An 18750-nucleotide genomic window follows, 5' to 3' on the forward strand; every position below is an offset into this window, starting at 1 on the left:
TTCCTAATGGATTCAGCTGAGTATAGATGTACTGCTTAGAGAGAAGCTATGCAGTCAAGAAGTCATTTCAACGTATTGTTACTTTTCTCTATCTTACCAGCACCTATGTTTTGACGTCTTCCCACAGGCCAGTTGCCGTGCTTGTAGCATTCCAAATTTCAATCCTGAGAATTGACTTCTTTTATAATTTTATTTTGCTTGGTGCAGCCGTTGGAGTTTAGTTGCTGGGTTTACACTGAGCTTCACACAGCTCGAGAACCAAGTGGACTGTGGAGCAAACAGAACCCTACTGGCGTGGACACATCCTTCTGAATGGGATTCAGCAGACCTACAACACCAGAGGCTTTATCTGCTGTCAGAGGTAACCCTTGGCACCTAATTTCTCAGCCAATTGTGCAACTGATAAATGCTGCTTACTATGCTGTGTCAACACTGCAAAGCAAAGACGGAGTTCCTCTCCAAGTTGCAAGTCTGGATATTGAACAATTGAAGTCTTGTGTTGCCCAAGCAACAGGGCCAACCTCTATATGTCACTGTCATGATGTAAGCAGAACGGTAGGAATTAATACATCTTGGACCAGTTTGCCTGCAGAAGTGCTGGAAGGATTTCAAAACTGACACTGGACTATATCCAGGGCTCCAGCTCAGATTTCTGCTAGAAACTGCTTCTTTAAGATCAGAGTTTGCCATGTCCCAGATGAGCAACCCACTCAGTTGCTAGAAATTGGGGATGGACAATAAATGCTGAAAACACAAAGTGCTGGAGTAACCCAGCGGGTCAAGCAGCATTAACAAAGGATGTTTCAGATCGGGATCCTTCTTCAGACTGGATAAATGCCGATGTTGCCATCATTAATTAGAACAAAGCCCAGAGCGAGAATATTAAATGGAATTCCATTGCCATGTAATGGAACATCAACGCCAAACAGTGCATCAGTAGATAAACCAGAAAGGGGAAATATTATGGAGTCATAGTGTCATACAGCATGGAAACAGGCCCTTCATCCCAACTTACCCACATCGACCAAGAAGCCCCATCTACAGTACTCTCACCTGCTAGTGTTTGGACCATATCATTCTAAACCTTTCCTATCCATGTACCTGTCAAAATGATCCGGTTCCCATTAAATCTTTCCTCTCTCACCTTAAATCTATGTGCTCTGGTTCTTGATTCCCCTATTCTGCTCAAAAAAGCACTGTTAATTTACCCTATCTATTGTCTTCATGATCATATAAATCTCTCTAGGATCACCCTTCATCCTCCTGCACTCCAAGGAACAAAGCCCCAGTAAAATCTTCTCTGCAGCCTTTCCAGCTTAACATCTTTTCTATAACAAGGTGACCAAAACTGAACACAATACTCCAAATGTGGCCTCACCAATGTCTTGTACAACTGAAACTGTAACTTCTCAATAATCTGACTGAAGGCCAATGTGCCGAAAGCCTTCTTGACCACCCTATCTACCTGTGACGCCACTTTCAAGGAACTATGTACCTGCACTCTTAGGTTAATTGGCTGGGTAAATGTAAAAATTGTCCCTAGTGGGTGTAGGATAGTGTTAATGTACGGGGATCACTGGGCGGCACGGACTTGGTGGGCCGAGAAGGCCTGTTTCCGGCTTTATATATATGATATGATATACCTCTGCTCTACAATACTTCCCCAGAGTCCTGACATTCACTGTGAAGCAAGTTGCACCTCCTCCAACCTCATCTACTGTATCCGCTGTTCCAGGTGTGGACTCCTGTATATCTGCGAGACCAAGCGCAGGCTCGGCGATCATTTTGTTGAACACCTCACTCAGTCTGCCTAAACCTACCTGATCTCCCGGTTGCTCAAGACTTTAAGCCCACCTCCCATTCCCACACTGACATTTCTGTCCTGGGCCTCCTCCATTGTCAGAATGAGGCCCAGCGCAAATTGCAGGAACAGCACCTCATATTTCGCATGGGCAGTTTACACCCCAGCGGTATGGACGTTGACTTCTCTAACTTCAAGTAGCTCTTGCTTTCCCTCTCTCTCCATCCCCTCCCCTTCACAGTTCTCCTATCAGTCTTACTGTCTCTGACTACCTTTTTTCTCTGTACCGCCCACTCCCCTGACATCAGTCTGAAGAATGCTCTCAACCCGAAACGTCACCCATTCCTTCTCTCCAGAGATGCTGCCTGTCCGTCTGAGTTACTCCAGCATTTTTTGTCTATCTAAACCAGCTTCTGCAGTTCTTTCCTACATATTCACTGTGAAGATCAGCTCTGGTTTGACTTCCCAAAATGTGACACCTTATAAATATCTGCATATTATATTTGACAAAAGCATGAAACTTGAAACACTTTCCAGTTGAGTGAAGAGGGTGAAGGGAACACAATGGAGATTGTGGATACAATGAACTGCAGATGCTGGTTTACAAAAAAAGACAAAGTTCTGGAGTACCACAGTGGGTCAGGCAGCATCTCTGGAGAACATGGATAGATGACATTTCAGGTCACCATCCTTCTTCATACTGATCATTCTTGGCGGCACGGTGGCACAGCGGTAGAATTGCTGCCTTACAGCGAATGCAGCGCCAGAGACCCGGGTTCGATTCCGACTACGGGTTCTGTCTGTACGGAGTTTGTACGTTCTCCCCGTGACCTGCCTGGGTTTTCTCCGAGATATTCGGTCTCCTCCCACATTCCAAAGACATACAGATATGTAAGTTAATTGGATTGGTAAATGTAAAAATTGTCCCTAGTGGGTTTAGGATAGTGTTAATGTATGGGGATTGCTGGTCGGCGCGGACCCGGTAGGCCGAAAGGACCTGTTTCCACACTGTATCTCTAAAATGAACCAGGTTCCTGACCCAAAACGTCACCTAATCATGTTCTCATAGAAACATGAAAACAGAAAATAGGTGCAGGGAAAGGCCATTCGGCCATTCGAGCTAGCATTCATTGTGATCATGGCTGATCGTCCACAATCAATAACCCGTGCCTGCCTTCTCCCCATATCCCTTGATTCCACTAGCCCCCTAGTGCTCTATCTAACTCTCTCTTAAATCCATCCAGTGATTTGGCTTCCACTGCCCTCTGTGGCAGAGAATTCCACGAATTCACAACTCTCCGGGTGAAAAAGTTCCTTCTCACCTCAGTTTTAAATGGCCTCCCCTTTATTCTAAGACTGTGGCCCCTGGTTCTTGACCCCAACAATATTGGGAACAATTTTCCTGCATCTAGCATTCTCCAGAGATACATGAGTGACTCCGCACTTTGTGTCATATAATCTAGATTGTTTAAACAAAGAAAAGTTTTGAAAGAGTACACGGAAAAATACTATTTCATCTGGTTCCTCAAGTAATTTTTAAATTAGATTTATTTTTAAATCAAAAGGATTGTGTCAATATTGAGCAAAGTAAATTGAATTGCTTGTTTGTTCATCTCTGCCCTCGACAGTCAGAGAAAAAAAAATTTTGTCCTGTGTCTTAGAAAAATATATGAACTTGAGGAGAGGTTGTACCAAAACAATTACCTGAAAGAGCATCTTGGGCCTCGAAGAATGTACTAAGGCCTCCTTTCACGTAGGCTAAACTTCCCTCGTTCTTCTTGTTTGCCTGTTTCCTCAAAAAATTTGCAGCAACTTTCAGCTGATCGAAGCTAGAATGTAAGAAAGAAGGATGCAGCATATTAATACAAAGGAAAATAAATCTGCAGACTATAGATGGTAACGTGATAAATTGTTTTAGCCTTTCAACAAGCTGAATAGAAGAAAGGATATTTGAGGAAAAACAAATTCAAGCCTGTCTTTTCTTAAAATAGTTTTGGAAAAGGAATTTTGTTGTAACCTCTACAAGCGAATGCACTCACAACTGGTGGGACATTTAATATTTAATTATTATTGATATCTTAATTATTAGGCACTTCAGATTAACCGAGAGAAAAAAAAAAATATATATATATATATATATATTTAAAGAAAACATTCAAGACATTACCATTTTTGGCAAGGTTGCTCTCAAAAGGTTAGTGGTGGGCTGCCTTCTTGAATCATTGCCATTTGTGTGGTAAAGGGTGTTCCAATAGCACGGCGTGGGGGTGTCACAGCTCTGATCTATCAGAAATGAAGGGACAATACTCCCAATCCTGGATTATGCTTGATTTAAAAGGGGAATTTAGAGGTCATAGTTCTTATGCACCTTCTAATTCTGTCCTAGAAATTTAGCATTCTAATTTGGTAAGTATCTGCTCATGATACAAGCAGCATTTTAACTGAGCAAATTCCAGTTTTCTTTTTTTTTTAAAGAAAAAAAAACATTATTGTTTTCCAGTGATCCCGGATTTTAAAAAAAATTCTAATATCCCTGAAATTTACTGAAAAAAACCATCTGAATAAATGAAGTCAGCCACGTTTATTGCTAGTGTATCTCAGATACTGTCTACCTTTCCTTGAATAAAATATTGCATTGTACTCAATTTATCCCAAAGAGGAGGAAAGATTCTAAGGGGAGTAAGAGGCACCCGTGGGAAGCTAGAGGATTGGGACTCTTTTAAAGAGCAACAGAAGATAACTAAAAAGGCAATACGGGGAGAAAAGATGTGATACGAGGGTAAACTAGCCAATAATATAAAGAAGGATAGTAAATGCTTTTATAGGTATGTGAAGAGAAAAAAAATAGTCAAGGCAAATTTGGGTCCCTTGAAGACAGAAGCAGGGGAATTTATTATGGGGAACAAGGAAATGGCAGAAGAGTTGAACCGGTACTTTGGATCTGTCTTCACTGAGGAGGATACAAACAATCTCCCAGATGTTCTAGTGGCCAGAGATCCTAGGGTGACAGAGGAACTGGAGGAAATCCACATTAGGCAGGAAAAAGTTTTGGGTAGACTGATGGGACTCAAAGCTGATAAATCCCCAGGGCCTGATGGTCTGCATCCCAGGGTGCTTAAGGAGGTGGCTCTAGAAATTGTGGACGCATTCGTGATTATTTTCCAATGTTCTATAGATTCCGGGTCAGTTCCTGTGGATTGGAGGGTAGCTAATGTTATCCCACTTTTCAAGAAAGGAGGGAGAGAGAAAATGGGAAATTATAGACCAGTTAGTCTGACATCAGTGGTGGGGAAGATGCTGGAGTCAATTATAAAAGACGAAATTGCGGAGCATTTGGATCGCAGTAACAGGATCGTTCCGAGTCAGCATGGATTTACGAAGGGGAAATCGTGCTTGACTAATCTACTGGAATTTTTTGAGGATGTAACTAGGAAAATTGACAGGGGAGAGCCGGTGGATGTGGTGTACCTCGACTTTAAGAAAGCCTTCGACAAGGTCCCACATAGGAGATTGGTGGGCAAAATTAGAGCACATGGTATTGGAGGTAGGGTACTGACATGGATAGAAAGTTGGTTGACAGACAGAAAGCAAAGAGTGGGGATAAATGGGTCCCTTTCAGAATGGCAGGCAGTGACTAGTGGGGTACCGCAAGGCTCGGTGTTGGGACCGCAGCTATTTACAATATGCATCAATGACTTGGATGAAGGGATTAAAAGTACCATTAGCAAATTTGCCGATGATACAAAGCTAGGTGGCAGTGTGAACTGTGAGGAAGATGCTATGAAGTTGCAGGGTGACTTGGACAGGTTGTGTGAGTGGGCGGATGCATGGCAGATGCAGTTTAATGTGGATAAGTGTGAGGTTATCCACTTTGGTGGTAAGAATAGGAAGGCAGATTATTATTTGAATGGTGTCAAGTTAGGAAAAGGGGACGTACAACGTGATCTGGGTGTCTTAGTGCATCAGTCACTGAAAGGAAGCATGCAGGTACAGCAGGCAGTGAAGAAAGCCAATGGAATGTTGGCATTCATAACGAGAGGAGTTGAGTATAGGAGCAAAGAGGTCCTTCTGCAGTTGTACAGGGCCCTAGTGAGACCGCACCTGGAGTACTGTGTGCAGTTTTGGTCTCCAAATTTGAGGAAGGATATTCTTGCTATTGAGGGCGTGCAGCGTAGATTTGCTAGGTTAATTCCCGGAATGGCGGGACTGTCATATGTTGAAAGACTAGAGCGACTAGGTTTGTATACACTGGAATTTAGAAGGATGAGAGGGGATCTTATCGAAACGTATAAGATTATTAAGGGGTTGGACATGTTAGAGGCAGGAAACATGTTCCCAATGTTGGGGGAGTCCAGAACCAGGGGCCACAGTTTAAGAATAAGGGGTAGGCCATTTAGAACAGAGATGAGGAAAAACTTTTTTAGTCAGAGAGTTGTGAATCTGTGGAATTCTCTGCCACAGAGGGCAGTGGAGGCCAATTCTCTGAATACATTCAAGAGAGAGCTAGATAGAGCTCTTAAGGATAGCGGGGTCAGGGGGGTATGGGGAGAAAGCAGGAACAGGGTACTGATTGAGAATCATCAGCCATGATCACATTGAATGGCGGTGCTGGCTCGAAGGGCCGAATGGCCTACTCCTGCACCTATTGTCTATTGTCTATTGCATTAGTGCTTTGAATAATTGAATCAAATTCATTTTATTCACCTTTATACTCTCGTTCTTTAGTCAGTTAAGGGTTTAACAAAACACATTGCTATTTTAATCTGACACAGTCAAGCTTTTATAGCAAGGTTACGGTGCCCATCAACTGCTTGCCACATCTTTTGTTGTTTTATAGGTGGCCGCAGTCGCAGCCGCAGCTAAGACTGGACTTCCTCTTCCTTTTACCTGTGTTATAAATTTAGACTGTTGAACTTTATGTTTATACTTGTCACAAATTTCAAGCAGGAAATAAATTTTAAACATGAATCTATTTCCTTTAGGGGAAGAAAAAACAGACAAAAGTTAACCAAAACAGAAGAAATCTTAAAAGTTCTTCTTTCCCAGATACCTGGGTTTAGCTTGATATAGACACAAAACGCTGGAGCAACTCAGCGGGTCAGGCAGCATCTCTGGAGAGAAGGAATGGGTGACGTTTCGGGTCGAGACCCTTCTTCAGCCAATTTTCTTTCCTACAATTTTCTTGCTTACAATTTAAACTAGCATCTGCAGTTAATTTTCCTACAATTTAAATCAGCATCTGCAGTTTTCTTTCCTACAATTTAAACCAGCATCTGCCGTTTTCTTTCCTACAACTGCCTGACCTGCTGAGTTGCTCCAGCATTTTGTGTCTACATTCGATTGAAACCAGCATCCGCAGTTTTCTTTCTTACAGCTGCCTGACCCGCTGAGTTGCTCCAGCGTTTTGTGTCTACCTTCGATTTAAACCAGCATCTGCAGTTTTCTTTCCTACTTTAGCTTGATATAGAAATATTTTTACTGAAACCCATTGTGGTTCAATTTTGAACTATTTTTCTTGCTGCAATACAATTCTCTATTACATGTGAATTTAAGTTAAAGGTCTGGTAATATATAAATTGGCTTTCAATTTTTCTTTCCTATTGCTGAGAAAACAGGTTCCACAACTCAAGAACCCAGTATTTGCTTCTTCAGGATGGTTTCTGCAGGGTATGTCATTTCAGGCATAAGTATTCTTGTGGGCTCGACACAGTGATGCACTGCATAGAATTGAAGTAATTTTTAACCTTAAAGTATGAAAATAAACAAGATACTGGTAACAATCTGGCAATTATGTCATTTTTCTTGAATACATATTTCTCAAAAATACGTTTTGCTTTTTAATTATTTAGTAATCCAAAAATAGTACCATCAAAAGCACCTAGTTGGAACAGTTACAGGGAGAAAAGAGTTTGGTAGTATTGTTAAGAGATAATTAATGATTTTTTTTAAGGGTTACAAGTGCCATAGTCTGTACAATTTAAGAAATATTGCTTTACAAAATTCAGAAGTGTATTTGAATACTCTTCAGTTATTTGCATGCGGGCACCTCCAACAACTCTCAAACAGCTTGATACTGTCCAGAGCAAGCAGTGCAATTGATTGGTGTGCCATCCACTACTCTTAAGGATTTCTTTCCTCCACATCTGCACATAACGTTTGCTCTGTGCACCATCTACAAAATACACAGCAGTTACTCACTTAGGCTACTCTGACAACACTTCCCAAACCTGTGACCTCTTCCACCAAGGATAAGTGCAGCTGGCATATTAGAATGCCACCAGCAGCAGATTCCCCTCCAAGAGGCACACCATTAAGTCTTGGAAATATATCACTGTTCTTTCAGCATTGCTTGGCCTAAATTCTGAAGAAAAAAAAATTGGAATGAGGTCATGAGCAGAATCACAATGGTTTAAAGTGGCTGCTCACAACCATTTTCTTTAAGGGAAATTAGGGACGGGCAATAAATGTTGCTTATAACACCCATATCCCAAAATATATATATTTTAAAAATCCAGTCCTTTGAAGTGGGCAATATAATTTTGAAAACTCAAATTTTCAGAAAGATAGTAAGAAAATGTATCCCAATCATCTATCATGTTAAAAATAAGAGCATAACATTTCCATGAGGAAAGTGCCTGTTGCAATGCAGATTAGCATTAGTCTGAGGAGAATGGTGCAAATGGCTGATTACAACCATTTTCACAATTCTGTCAAAGTGATAAGCCAGTACATTTAAGAAATACCTTTATTTGCAAGAATATTGGAAGGGCAGGATCGTTTACAAATACTTTGATATTTTCAATGAACTTATGAGCATTTAAGACAAGGGACAACAGCAAACTAAATGTACGATGCATGTCACTCACCTTGTAGCAGAGTGATTTTCTATCAGATACCAAGTGGCAGAAAAGTTTTCACTTGTAAAATCACCACTCATACCACGGAATAATCCTTCCAAGTCCTTCTGAGGAATTTTGCCTCTGCAAAATAAATTCAAATGATATTTTCAAAGAAATTGTTAGCTGACTGTTAAACCCACACCAGCAAATACATCACTAAAACAGGGTGTTCTTAAAATCATTTTGCAATCCATTTAAATTAATAGACTGACATCTTTTCACCTACAAAACATGCATGTCATATAATATGTAAAGAATTCACTTTGCATGGTCAGAATTCCCAAGCGCAGCTGTAATAAAATGGTTATTTTGCAAAAATAACATTTACTGATATATCTCATAAGCACATGATAGCACAATTATCCTCGCAATGCAATTAAATGATTATCCATCTAAAGGTCAGCAAGAACATTTGTGAATTGTACCCTCAATAATACTGAATAATCCTTACTGAGGCATGCAGTATCTATGCCAGAAGGTCTAAGCCAGAATATTGAATTCAATTCAAAAACATTTCTGCTGTTAAGCACTCCAACAATAACTTTTCAATCTTGATAAAATTAAACTCCTGACTTGCAAAAGCGCTATAAAGATTCTTTGGCAACAAGAAAACCTTGCACCGATTATCCACCGGCCCCAACTTTTACCAGCCTGTATTTACTGCCGGCAATCACTGTAAATGAACCAAACCCAACATGTTTTTTGAACCATAGCTCTGGGAAGAGCAAGGCAAATCAGACTGCAAAGTTCTGATAATCAATTTAACCACAGATATGTGCATATCAGAGATAATTATCTTTTAATCATAAAGAACAGTGAACGTTGATGAATGCTTTGTTAATTCACTATCATTTCATTCCCCCAGTGGATGATAGACCAAAGAAATGTCATTTCTCATTTTTGAATGCATGATGTTAAACTCTTTCCGGCAATTAAATAACCACCAGAATTCTAGATCTTTCTTAAAGTAACACTTATCTTATGGTAGAAATGTGGTTTATCATATCACTTTTTTTCTTCATTTGTATTGTTTGACGGAATCCAGTACACAGAGATTGCTGTTTTTAAATGAATGTAATAAAAGGTTACTTTCTTCATTATTCAAAAGTTGCAATTCATGTCGGATTGATGTTGGTTATTTTGTACAAATGTTAAAGCCCCATATACTACCGACCAATAGGTGGCACTATGATATTAAACTTGATGTACTATCGTAAAATAATAAGCCTAGAATGATGAAATGGTGCATCAATGTCTGCAGGCAACGGGTGGAGAAAATGCTTGGAGGGTCTAAATATATTCCTTTTAAGCTGAAATACACTCTGATGTTCGTTTGATCTATGTTAATGATCCATGCAGAACACATGCCAAAACGATGACATATAATCCTATCAATGGTCACTACAGAAATGCATCTGCTTCACCCTAAAGTGCGAGCTTGCCATTATCCGCAAAGTATATTAATGTTAAAACAGTCCTTAAGTTTATTGACCAACATAGATCTAAACCTACTAAGTATAAATGCAACTTAATTTCATTCATCCTTAATTTATTAATTTAATTATTATTTTTTAAGTTTGCTACTTTTGGAAATGGAGGCGTGAAGGGGTCTCCAAATTAAACTTTCACTATATACTCATTGAGTTTGTAATAATTAATATTTTCCAGCAGACATTGCATTTTCCCAGTGCACTATGATCTACAATGAATATTTGAGCTCAAGGGAATGCAGTGTATCTATGCTGTCACTTTAAGCCTTTTTAGGAAAAGCAATTGTGAACCTTTTCCGCTGCTGCTACACCTGGGAGGAGGTTTTAAGGTGAATTGAACACATCTTTATAATTGCATTAACTTTCTAGCAAATATAGAGCGGTAAAATTAGAATCTTGAACCTCAGAAGTAAACATTTTCAATCGAGTTACACCACAGAAGTCCTTGGAGAAAATGTTGGTATTTAATTGCAAGAAATTCATAAAACATTCATCACATATATTTTGTTTTTGTAAAGTGTTACAATTGGGAAAGAGATTGGTTTAGATAACTCAGCACTAATTTTACCTAGATATAATAATTGAAACAAATTATTACATATTGCAACCTGGGGTAGGGTGAAATTGCTATGGATGAAACTATACAGTAGCTTGAACCAAAGGAAGAAAATCAGTTCAGAAACAACCTTAAATTATATTTCAGGTACCTAGTCGACCAGAGCAAGTAACACAAGGTTTTCGACCAGGTTTTCTTCGGGTGCTCCGGTTTCCACCCACACTCCAAAGACGTACAGTCTTTGGAGGTTAATTGGCTTGGTATAAATGTAAAATTGGCCCTAGTGTGTGTGGGATTGTGTTAGCGTACGGGGTGATCGCTGGTCGGTGTGGACCTAGTGGGCCGAAAGGCCTGTTTCCACACTTTGTCTAAACTAAACTAAACTTGGAAGCAAGCTTGGTGGAATGGTACACCGTTTTAAAGTCTGGAATCAGTCAGTCAAGATTCTCTTTGATATCTAAACCTAAAAGACCTCTCACTAATGTTTAAAATACATTTCTCGACCCAAAACATCACCCATTCTTTAAAAAACATTTGTTCAGTTACATTGTTTAGTAGAATATGGGCCAAATGCAGACATAACGGATTTGCATTGCAAGGAATCTTGATTGGCATGGATAAGTTGGGCTGAATAGTTCCCGTGGCACAGTTGGATAGCGAGTTACTGACTGCTCACATTAAGTGAGTAAACACTAAATAACTGCACATGTAGCTGGGTTAGGCTGTGTGACAATGGGTTTGGTATGAAGGGTCATTGGTAAATGTTCACTTCAGGGAAGGTAAGATTGAGTGTTGTGGTTAGCAGGAAGACTTGAAGCTAAAATATAGAAACCACAGATTTGGCCGGGTTTAGTTGAAGTCTCCACTTCTAGAATCTTTCAGCTAACAGAATGTCCCCAGTTCCTGGACGTTTTCACCCATGTTGTAAATGTCCTATTGTTACAAGAAGAAAATTGAGATGGAAGATGATACTTTCTTACAGACACCTTGTTAAATGGAATTTCAAATCACCAAACATTTGAAGACTTCTTGGTTCGCAAGCAACTTTCAAACCATTAAAATCTATATTCGAGACTTTCCCCGAGAGAATGTCTAAACTGATCAGGAAGCTGTCCAGCTGAAAACACAAACAAATTTCATCCAAGGGCAATGGAACCTTCATGCATCACTGTGCCCAAGCCAAGAAATAGGAGTGACAACTGGAAGCAGCAGCTTTCATGAGGAAAGGGGTAGAAGTATTTTAATTACCACACAAACTAATGCAGGGATACAACAGAGACACCAGAGACTGCACATGTTGGAATCGTGACAACAACTACAGTTGGAGGCACTCAGAGGTTCAGGCAGCATCTCGTGAGAGAACGGACAGATAATATTTTGTGTCAGGACCCTTCTTTAGACTGATGCTTCCCACAATAGTACAATAGTTAAACATGTAAGCCAGTTTCGAATGGGAGGAATTATTTTAAATGCCATAGTCAAGATTAACCTTTCAGTCGAGTCATTTGTGTGAAGATGAAAGTTGGTGGGAATGATGCATCATTATGAATTAACCAGTGTACATATATGGTATTCTGAATAATTGTTGATTCATTATAAATTGCAGTTCATGCTTGGGGCGATTGCCAAAGGACCAAAAGACACGGACATTTCACAAAAACAGAATGCTGCAGTTACTCGAAATTTGAAATAAAATACGAAAATGTTGGAGAAATCAGGCAGCATCTCTGAAGATAGATAGAAAGCCGATGTTTCAGATTAATGAACTGATGTAAATTGACCGACCTCAAACATGACCTTTTTTTCCCACATCCTAACGTAAGCATATTAAGAGAATCTAAAAATAATTTGTGCAAAGAATGTAAATCATATCAATACAAATGGCTTTCCTCAATGCTTAATTTTTACTTGAACATTACACAAGAGGGGACAGGTTTGGTTGACTTGTGTATACTGATCTTGTAAATAAATCAGAATACATTATACAAACAGCTCAAACTATTTTTAAGACAGCCATCCCATTTAAATGCTTGCAAATCTGACGATTGTATGTATGGACTACTGTAGAATGATTGTGGGTGGTTTGTACATGTGCTTATTTTTCTTTTTTCTTTTTTAATTGGTCATGCAGTCCATTATTTGATGCAGTTACTTGTTTATGTGATTACTGTGGTGGAATGTCTAGTTTTGTCATGTAACAAAAGAATTTAGAAGACGGCCAACTCACAATGGAAACGCAAGACAAATCCATAATTTATTTTTCCACAAATGATACTTAACAACTCAAATTGTCTGAAGAAGGGTCTCGACCTCTCTCCTAGATGATGCCTGACCTGCTGAGTTACTCCAGCATTTTGTGATACCATCGATTTGTACCAGCATCTGCAGTTATTTTCCCTGTCCCACCTGCAACTGGTCCAAAACGCCGCAGCGAGACTCCTGACGGGTACCCGTAAAAGGGACCACATCACCCCGATTCTGGCCTCTCTCCACTGGCTCCCTGTACGGTACAGAATCAACTTCAAGCTCCTCCTATTCACGTATAAAGCCCTAAATGGACATTCCCCCCCCCCCCCCCACCCCCCTACATCAAAAATCTTCTAACCCACCTCTCTAACTCCAGGTCCCTCAGGTCGGCCGACTTGGGGCTACTCACTATCCCGCGGTCTAGGCTTAAGCTCAGGGGTGACCGCGCTTTTGCGGTTGCAGCTCCTAGACTGTGGAACAGCATCCCTCTCCCCATCAGAACTGCCCCCTCCATCGACTCCTTTAAGTCCAGGCTCAAAACCTATTTCTACTCCCTAGCGTTTGAGGCTCATTGAGGAGGCGCTGTGAACTGTTTGCGTGCTACTGTATGTTTCATTTTTTTCCTTAGTACCTAATCAGATGTACAGCACTTTGGTCAATGTGGGTTGTTTTTAAATGTGCTATACAAATAAAATTGACTTGACTTGACTTGACTAAACTCAAATTGTTCAGCGGGTAACAGCAACTATAAGGAACAATTATTGGTTTGGGGGTTTTATTTGCCCATTCTTTGTGTGCAAATACATGGTTATATTATTTGAAGGGTTAAATGTCAGCAAAGGATGCAAATCTAATAACAATCATATTCTCCAATTACAAAATGGCTTCAATATGGGTAATTACAACTGTTATTAGCTTTAAGGGCCCATCATTACCATCTGTGGGCTTTAAATAATCTGGCAAACAGTTTCAAAAAGTAAATCTTATACATTGGCAGAGCTAACATAAAATACTTGCTGGCAAAACATATTGTTTGTTTATTTTGGGGGGGGGAAATAGAAATCATATTGTATTTTTCATCTTAGCAAATTAAATTAAGATACTATATGAATGATCACCCCCTAAATCTACATTTAATATGTTAATATATATATATATTTCAAAAAACAAGTTTAAAAACCTGGTCTATTTTTTTTATAAGGTATACATTTCTACCCACGAATTTGCTTTCAGGTACTAATTTAAATATACTTTCAAGCATTCTGTTTAGGTATCTCCTGAAGGCCTTGGTATCTGCTTCTTCTTAGATGTTTAGTGCAGAGATACAGTGTGAAAACAGGCCCTCTGGCCCACCGTGTCCACGCCAACCAGCAATCACCTGTACACTAGTTCTATCCTACACACTAGCGACAATTTACAGAAGCCAATTAACCTACACACTTGCGTCTTTGGAATGTGCGAGGAAACCGGAGCAACCAGAGGAAACCAATGGTTACAAGGAGAAAGTGCAAACTCTGTACAGACAGCACCCATAGTCAGGTTCAAACTCAAGTCTCTGGCGCTGTAAAGCAGCAACTCTACTGCTGCGCCACAGTGCCACCACATGTCGTTCTTCAATTTTGATAAATAATTGTGTAGGAACTGGACCATGAGCTTCAACACCTACTTATATTTTGGCAATTAAGATGTGAGCGCGTGCTGTGTACTGCCATACGTCTATTTTTTAAAGAGTAGCACAAAGATTTGTAAGTCATCTAAGGTAATAAATTTATTGGGCAACTTAATTAAGCACATGAAAAATTATTTTCTATCTTTGATCTTGGAGAAATAGATAGAATTTCAAAATATTTGTCATTATTTGTTCCAATACAGTGGTAGAGTTGCTGCTTTACAGTGCCAGAAACCCAGGTTCGATCCTGACTAAGGATGCTGCCTGTATGGAGTTTGGACATTCTCTGTGACCATGTGGGTTTTCTCCTGGTGCTCCAATTTCCTCCCACATTCCAAAGACATGCGGGGTTTGTAGGTTAATCGTCGTGTGTAGGACATGGAACTAACGTACGGGTGATCGCGGACTCGATGGGTTATGGGGCCTGTTTCCACTCTGTATCACTAAAACTAAAAAGGCAGTATTTGCTTCATTTTTACTGAAGAAAATATCCTATTAATAACCACCTCAAATCTAAATTTCTAACATTCTTTCACTGCTTCACCATCTCAGACTGATAAGATCAATTTATGTGACACAATGGAGTGAAAGGAAAAAGGGAGTGGAAGGAAAGACTCCATTAAGATGGTCATAATTATTCTCTAAACGTAAATATGTTGGCACCCGGCAAATACTAGCCTTTGCAAAACATAAATACCATTTTGAAAGTGCCAAGGAAAGCTAAAATTCACCACAGTAAAAATATTGATTTGAATACACTGGAAATGGATTGGTTGTTGGAATAAATCCTAAAATATTGTATGAGAAAGTCAGTTCATGTTTGTATTGTACGGTTCTCTTAATTTCTTCAGGACTGAATACTCTTCACAACTGTTTTATGAGCTTACAATTGCAGGATTAGGACATATATAAAGAGGGAACTCATGAACTCCAAGTTTAGCTGGCTCTATTTCAACAGTCAATTAAGTTTCTGTAAGTTCTACATGAAGGCATTCTGTTCTGCTGTATTTTATCCTGACAGGAATAGAATAAGATTAACTAGGTTTAGTATAAAACAGAATATGTACAGTAGGAATTTAGGCAAGTTAGAATATCCATAAAATAGATGTTGGAGCAACAGAGCACCAAATTAAATCTGAAGATATCAGATGTGTGAATAAGCGTTGCAGTAGCGAAAGGTTTATGTGGTAATATTTTGGAGGAGCAAAACATTTCTGATGGGAAGATGTGGAGCTTTAAACCTCAGGGTTGAAAATGAACCCTCATACAATGGACCCAAGCAAACAATTGAACTTCAATAGAACTATGAAGAACAGGGAGCTTTCACTGGGAGCCAAATACAATAGTTTTGATATTTCTAACATACAATTGAAAGAAATTCTGTGACATTCATGAATTTGTGTCAAAGAAAACAAGCAGCATGACTGCAGAGGTGGCCCTGCCCGCAAATGATGTTGCTCTAGAGTAGCTTTAAACTGGGTAAAAGGAGGACATATGAGTAACTTGAACGAGAAGTTGAAACTGGAGATGTACTGGCATACAGAGACTTACAGGAATAAAAGCACAGGAGTAACTTAGAAAAGTCCAATGGAGAAAAAAAAACATTCATCGAGTAAACTCAGCACTGACTAACTCTGGAGATTGTTGTCCAGAGTATGGTTTTAAAGATCTCTTTCAAGATTTGATTGTGTACCTTGCTTTTAAATCTTTACAAAGCCTGCCGACATTATTATTTGTTCTGTTTATTATGATATATGCCTACATCATCAGCATGTCTCATTGTCATGCCCATAATGTAAATTCTTTGGTCAGGATATAAATACTACTCACCTTATCCACTAAAATAAGCTGCACCCCTTGCAAAGTTATGATTGTTTCTGTATGTACAACATGTTATAGATATGTAGTTGCATCGGTTTTTTCCTCAACTTAAAATATGTACCAAAAATAAATGGCAAATAAATAAACAAATAATTTTGGCTCACCATGTTAAAAGAAGCTCTATCGTCGGAGAACATTAGCTTCTATTGCTGTTAAATGGCAAGAGAGACTTTTTTTGTAAATATTTATAGAAGTATATGTACTGTATATATGAAAAATGAAGATTGGTCATAAAACTTGATTTCACAACACACGTCATTGGCATTGCATCTGCATGTTGTGCATGTTATAATCACATATTGCAATCCATTACATTAAGATTAATTAATGGTACTTCAACATTATTATTGTAGTGTATCCTGACAAATCAACTGTATCAACTGCTCACTTTTCATGGATTGAAAACTTCCTCCAATTCCCATCAATTCAACTTCAAAAGTGGGAAATCACAGTTGTCTCTTTGCTTACTAATATTTATAAATGCAAATAGTTGGCGTGAGATGTAATGACAGACATGGCCACTTGTTTTTGTTTGGAAGTTTCAAATAAAAATCTCGTTTCTCTCCACACAGGAAGGAGATGTCTACCATCCACTCCCTACCACTCCTATCCTTAATGAAAGAAGATTCCGATCACTTAGTATTTCATTTAAAGCAATGTGCCATCAATTACACGGACACTATCCAAAGCAGCATCTGGCAAAGTGCCAGGGAAGGATAAAATTTTTAACAAAGTTAGGTACGTCACTTCTCTCCGCACAAATCTCAAGTATATTTCTTGGGAGTATTACTTGCCTTTTGGTTGTACAGTACGTTCCACTGGTACAACGTTCCAGTGATAAATCAGAACCTTGTCCAACCTCATAACCACTGCCAAGTCTTAATCAGCATATCTATAAGCCTGTAGATACAAGAATGATCCCGGGGATGATTGGGTTAACAACGTATGATGAGCTTTTGACGATTCTGGGCCTGTACTCGCTGGAGTTTAGAAGGATGAGGGAGGACCTCACTGAAACTTACCAGATACTGAAAGGCCTGAACAGAGTGGAATTGGAGAGGATATTTCCACGAGTGGGAGAGTCTAGCTCCAGAGGGAACACCTCAGAATAAAAGGACAGACTATAGGAAAGGAGATGAGGAGGATTTTCTTTAGCCAGAGGGTGGCAAATCTGTGGAATTCATTGCCACAGATGGCTGTCAAGGTCAAGTTTTGGGGTGTTTTTAAAGTGAAAATTGGCATCTTCTTGATTAGTAAAGGTGTCAAAAGCTATTGGGAGAAGTCAGGGGAATAGGGTTGAGAGGGAAATATAGATCAGCCATGATTGAATGGCAGAGTAGACTTGATGGGTCAAATGGTCTACCCCTGCTCCTATGACATGAATTTATCATAATATTTTCATTTTCCTACTCCCACCACAAATAAAAAAATACTCAGCTTTCCGAAGCCAGGAACACAGGGTACCGATAGTCAGTACAAAAGAAACCTCAGAGAATTTTCCATACTTGCTTCATCAGGCCTTCAACCAGGCCTTTAACCAGATCCCTAAATTTTTTTTACGTATTTACAATACTGACATACCACCAACGTTTTTTTGATTCATTTGCTGGACATTAAGTTCTTCCTTTCAATTAAGAAACATTTATCAAAATCTGTTAATGGCAGAATTTATTACTCACTTGTCTACGTCTATCCCAAGAGGATTAGCTGGACGCAGAGATAAGGGAGAAATCCCTTTATTCCTATCAGTCCGCATGTCATAATAGTTCATTTCTTCAACCCAAACTGCTGACTGATCCAGGATACCTGGAGAAAAACAAACAATGGATAAGAAAAGAGGTATGGGATTAATGATTAAATGCTTTCTAACAGTTACTGTCAGAATCCCTGTCTGGCAAAAAAAATAAAACTGGGAAGGCGGCTCAACCGTGGCTAACGAGGGAAATCAAGGGTAGTGTTAAATCCAAGGAAGAGAATCAACCAGATCTCCCGGTGGCTCAGCACTTCAACTCCCCCTTCCATTCCCAATCTCACCTTTCTATCGTGGGCCTCCTCCATTGTCATAGAGAGGCCCAGCGCAAATTGGAGGAACAGCACATCATATTTCACTTGGACAGTTTACACTCCAGCAGTTTGAACATTGACTTCTCCCACTTCAGGTAGTCCCTGCTTCCCCTCTCTATCCCCTCCCCCTTCCCAGTTGTCCT

General features: G+C 39.5%; 1 protein-coding gene across 3 annotated transcripts in view; it reads right to left on the reverse strand.

Moving 5' to 3' along the window:
- The window catches only part of exoc2 (exocyst complex component 2), a 224901-nt gene that overhangs the window by 136878 nt on the left and 69273 nt on the right, over positions 1-18750 (reverse strand). For all 3 annotated transcript variants that reach the window (XM_078427408.1, XM_078427419.1, XM_078427412.1), the window contains exons 4-6: positions 18223-18349; positions 8668-8781; positions 3506-3630 (exon numbers count right to left, since the gene is read on the reverse strand). In XM_078427408.1, the coding sequence (XP_078283534.1) occupies positions 3506-3630; positions 8668-8781; positions 18223-18349 (366 nt within the window). The remainder of the gene's footprint in view (positions 1-3505; positions 3631-8667; positions 8782-18222; positions 18350-18750) is intronic.

The sequence above is a fragment of the Rhinoraja longicauda genome, chromosome 2 (assembly GCF_053455715.1).
Source record: "Rhinoraja longicauda isolate Sanriku21f chromosome 2, sRhiLon1.1, whole genome shotgun sequence".
NCBI classification, from domain to species: domain Eukaryota; kingdom Metazoa; phylum Chordata; class Chondrichthyes; order Rajiformes; family Arhynchobatidae; genus Rhinoraja; species Rhinoraja longicauda.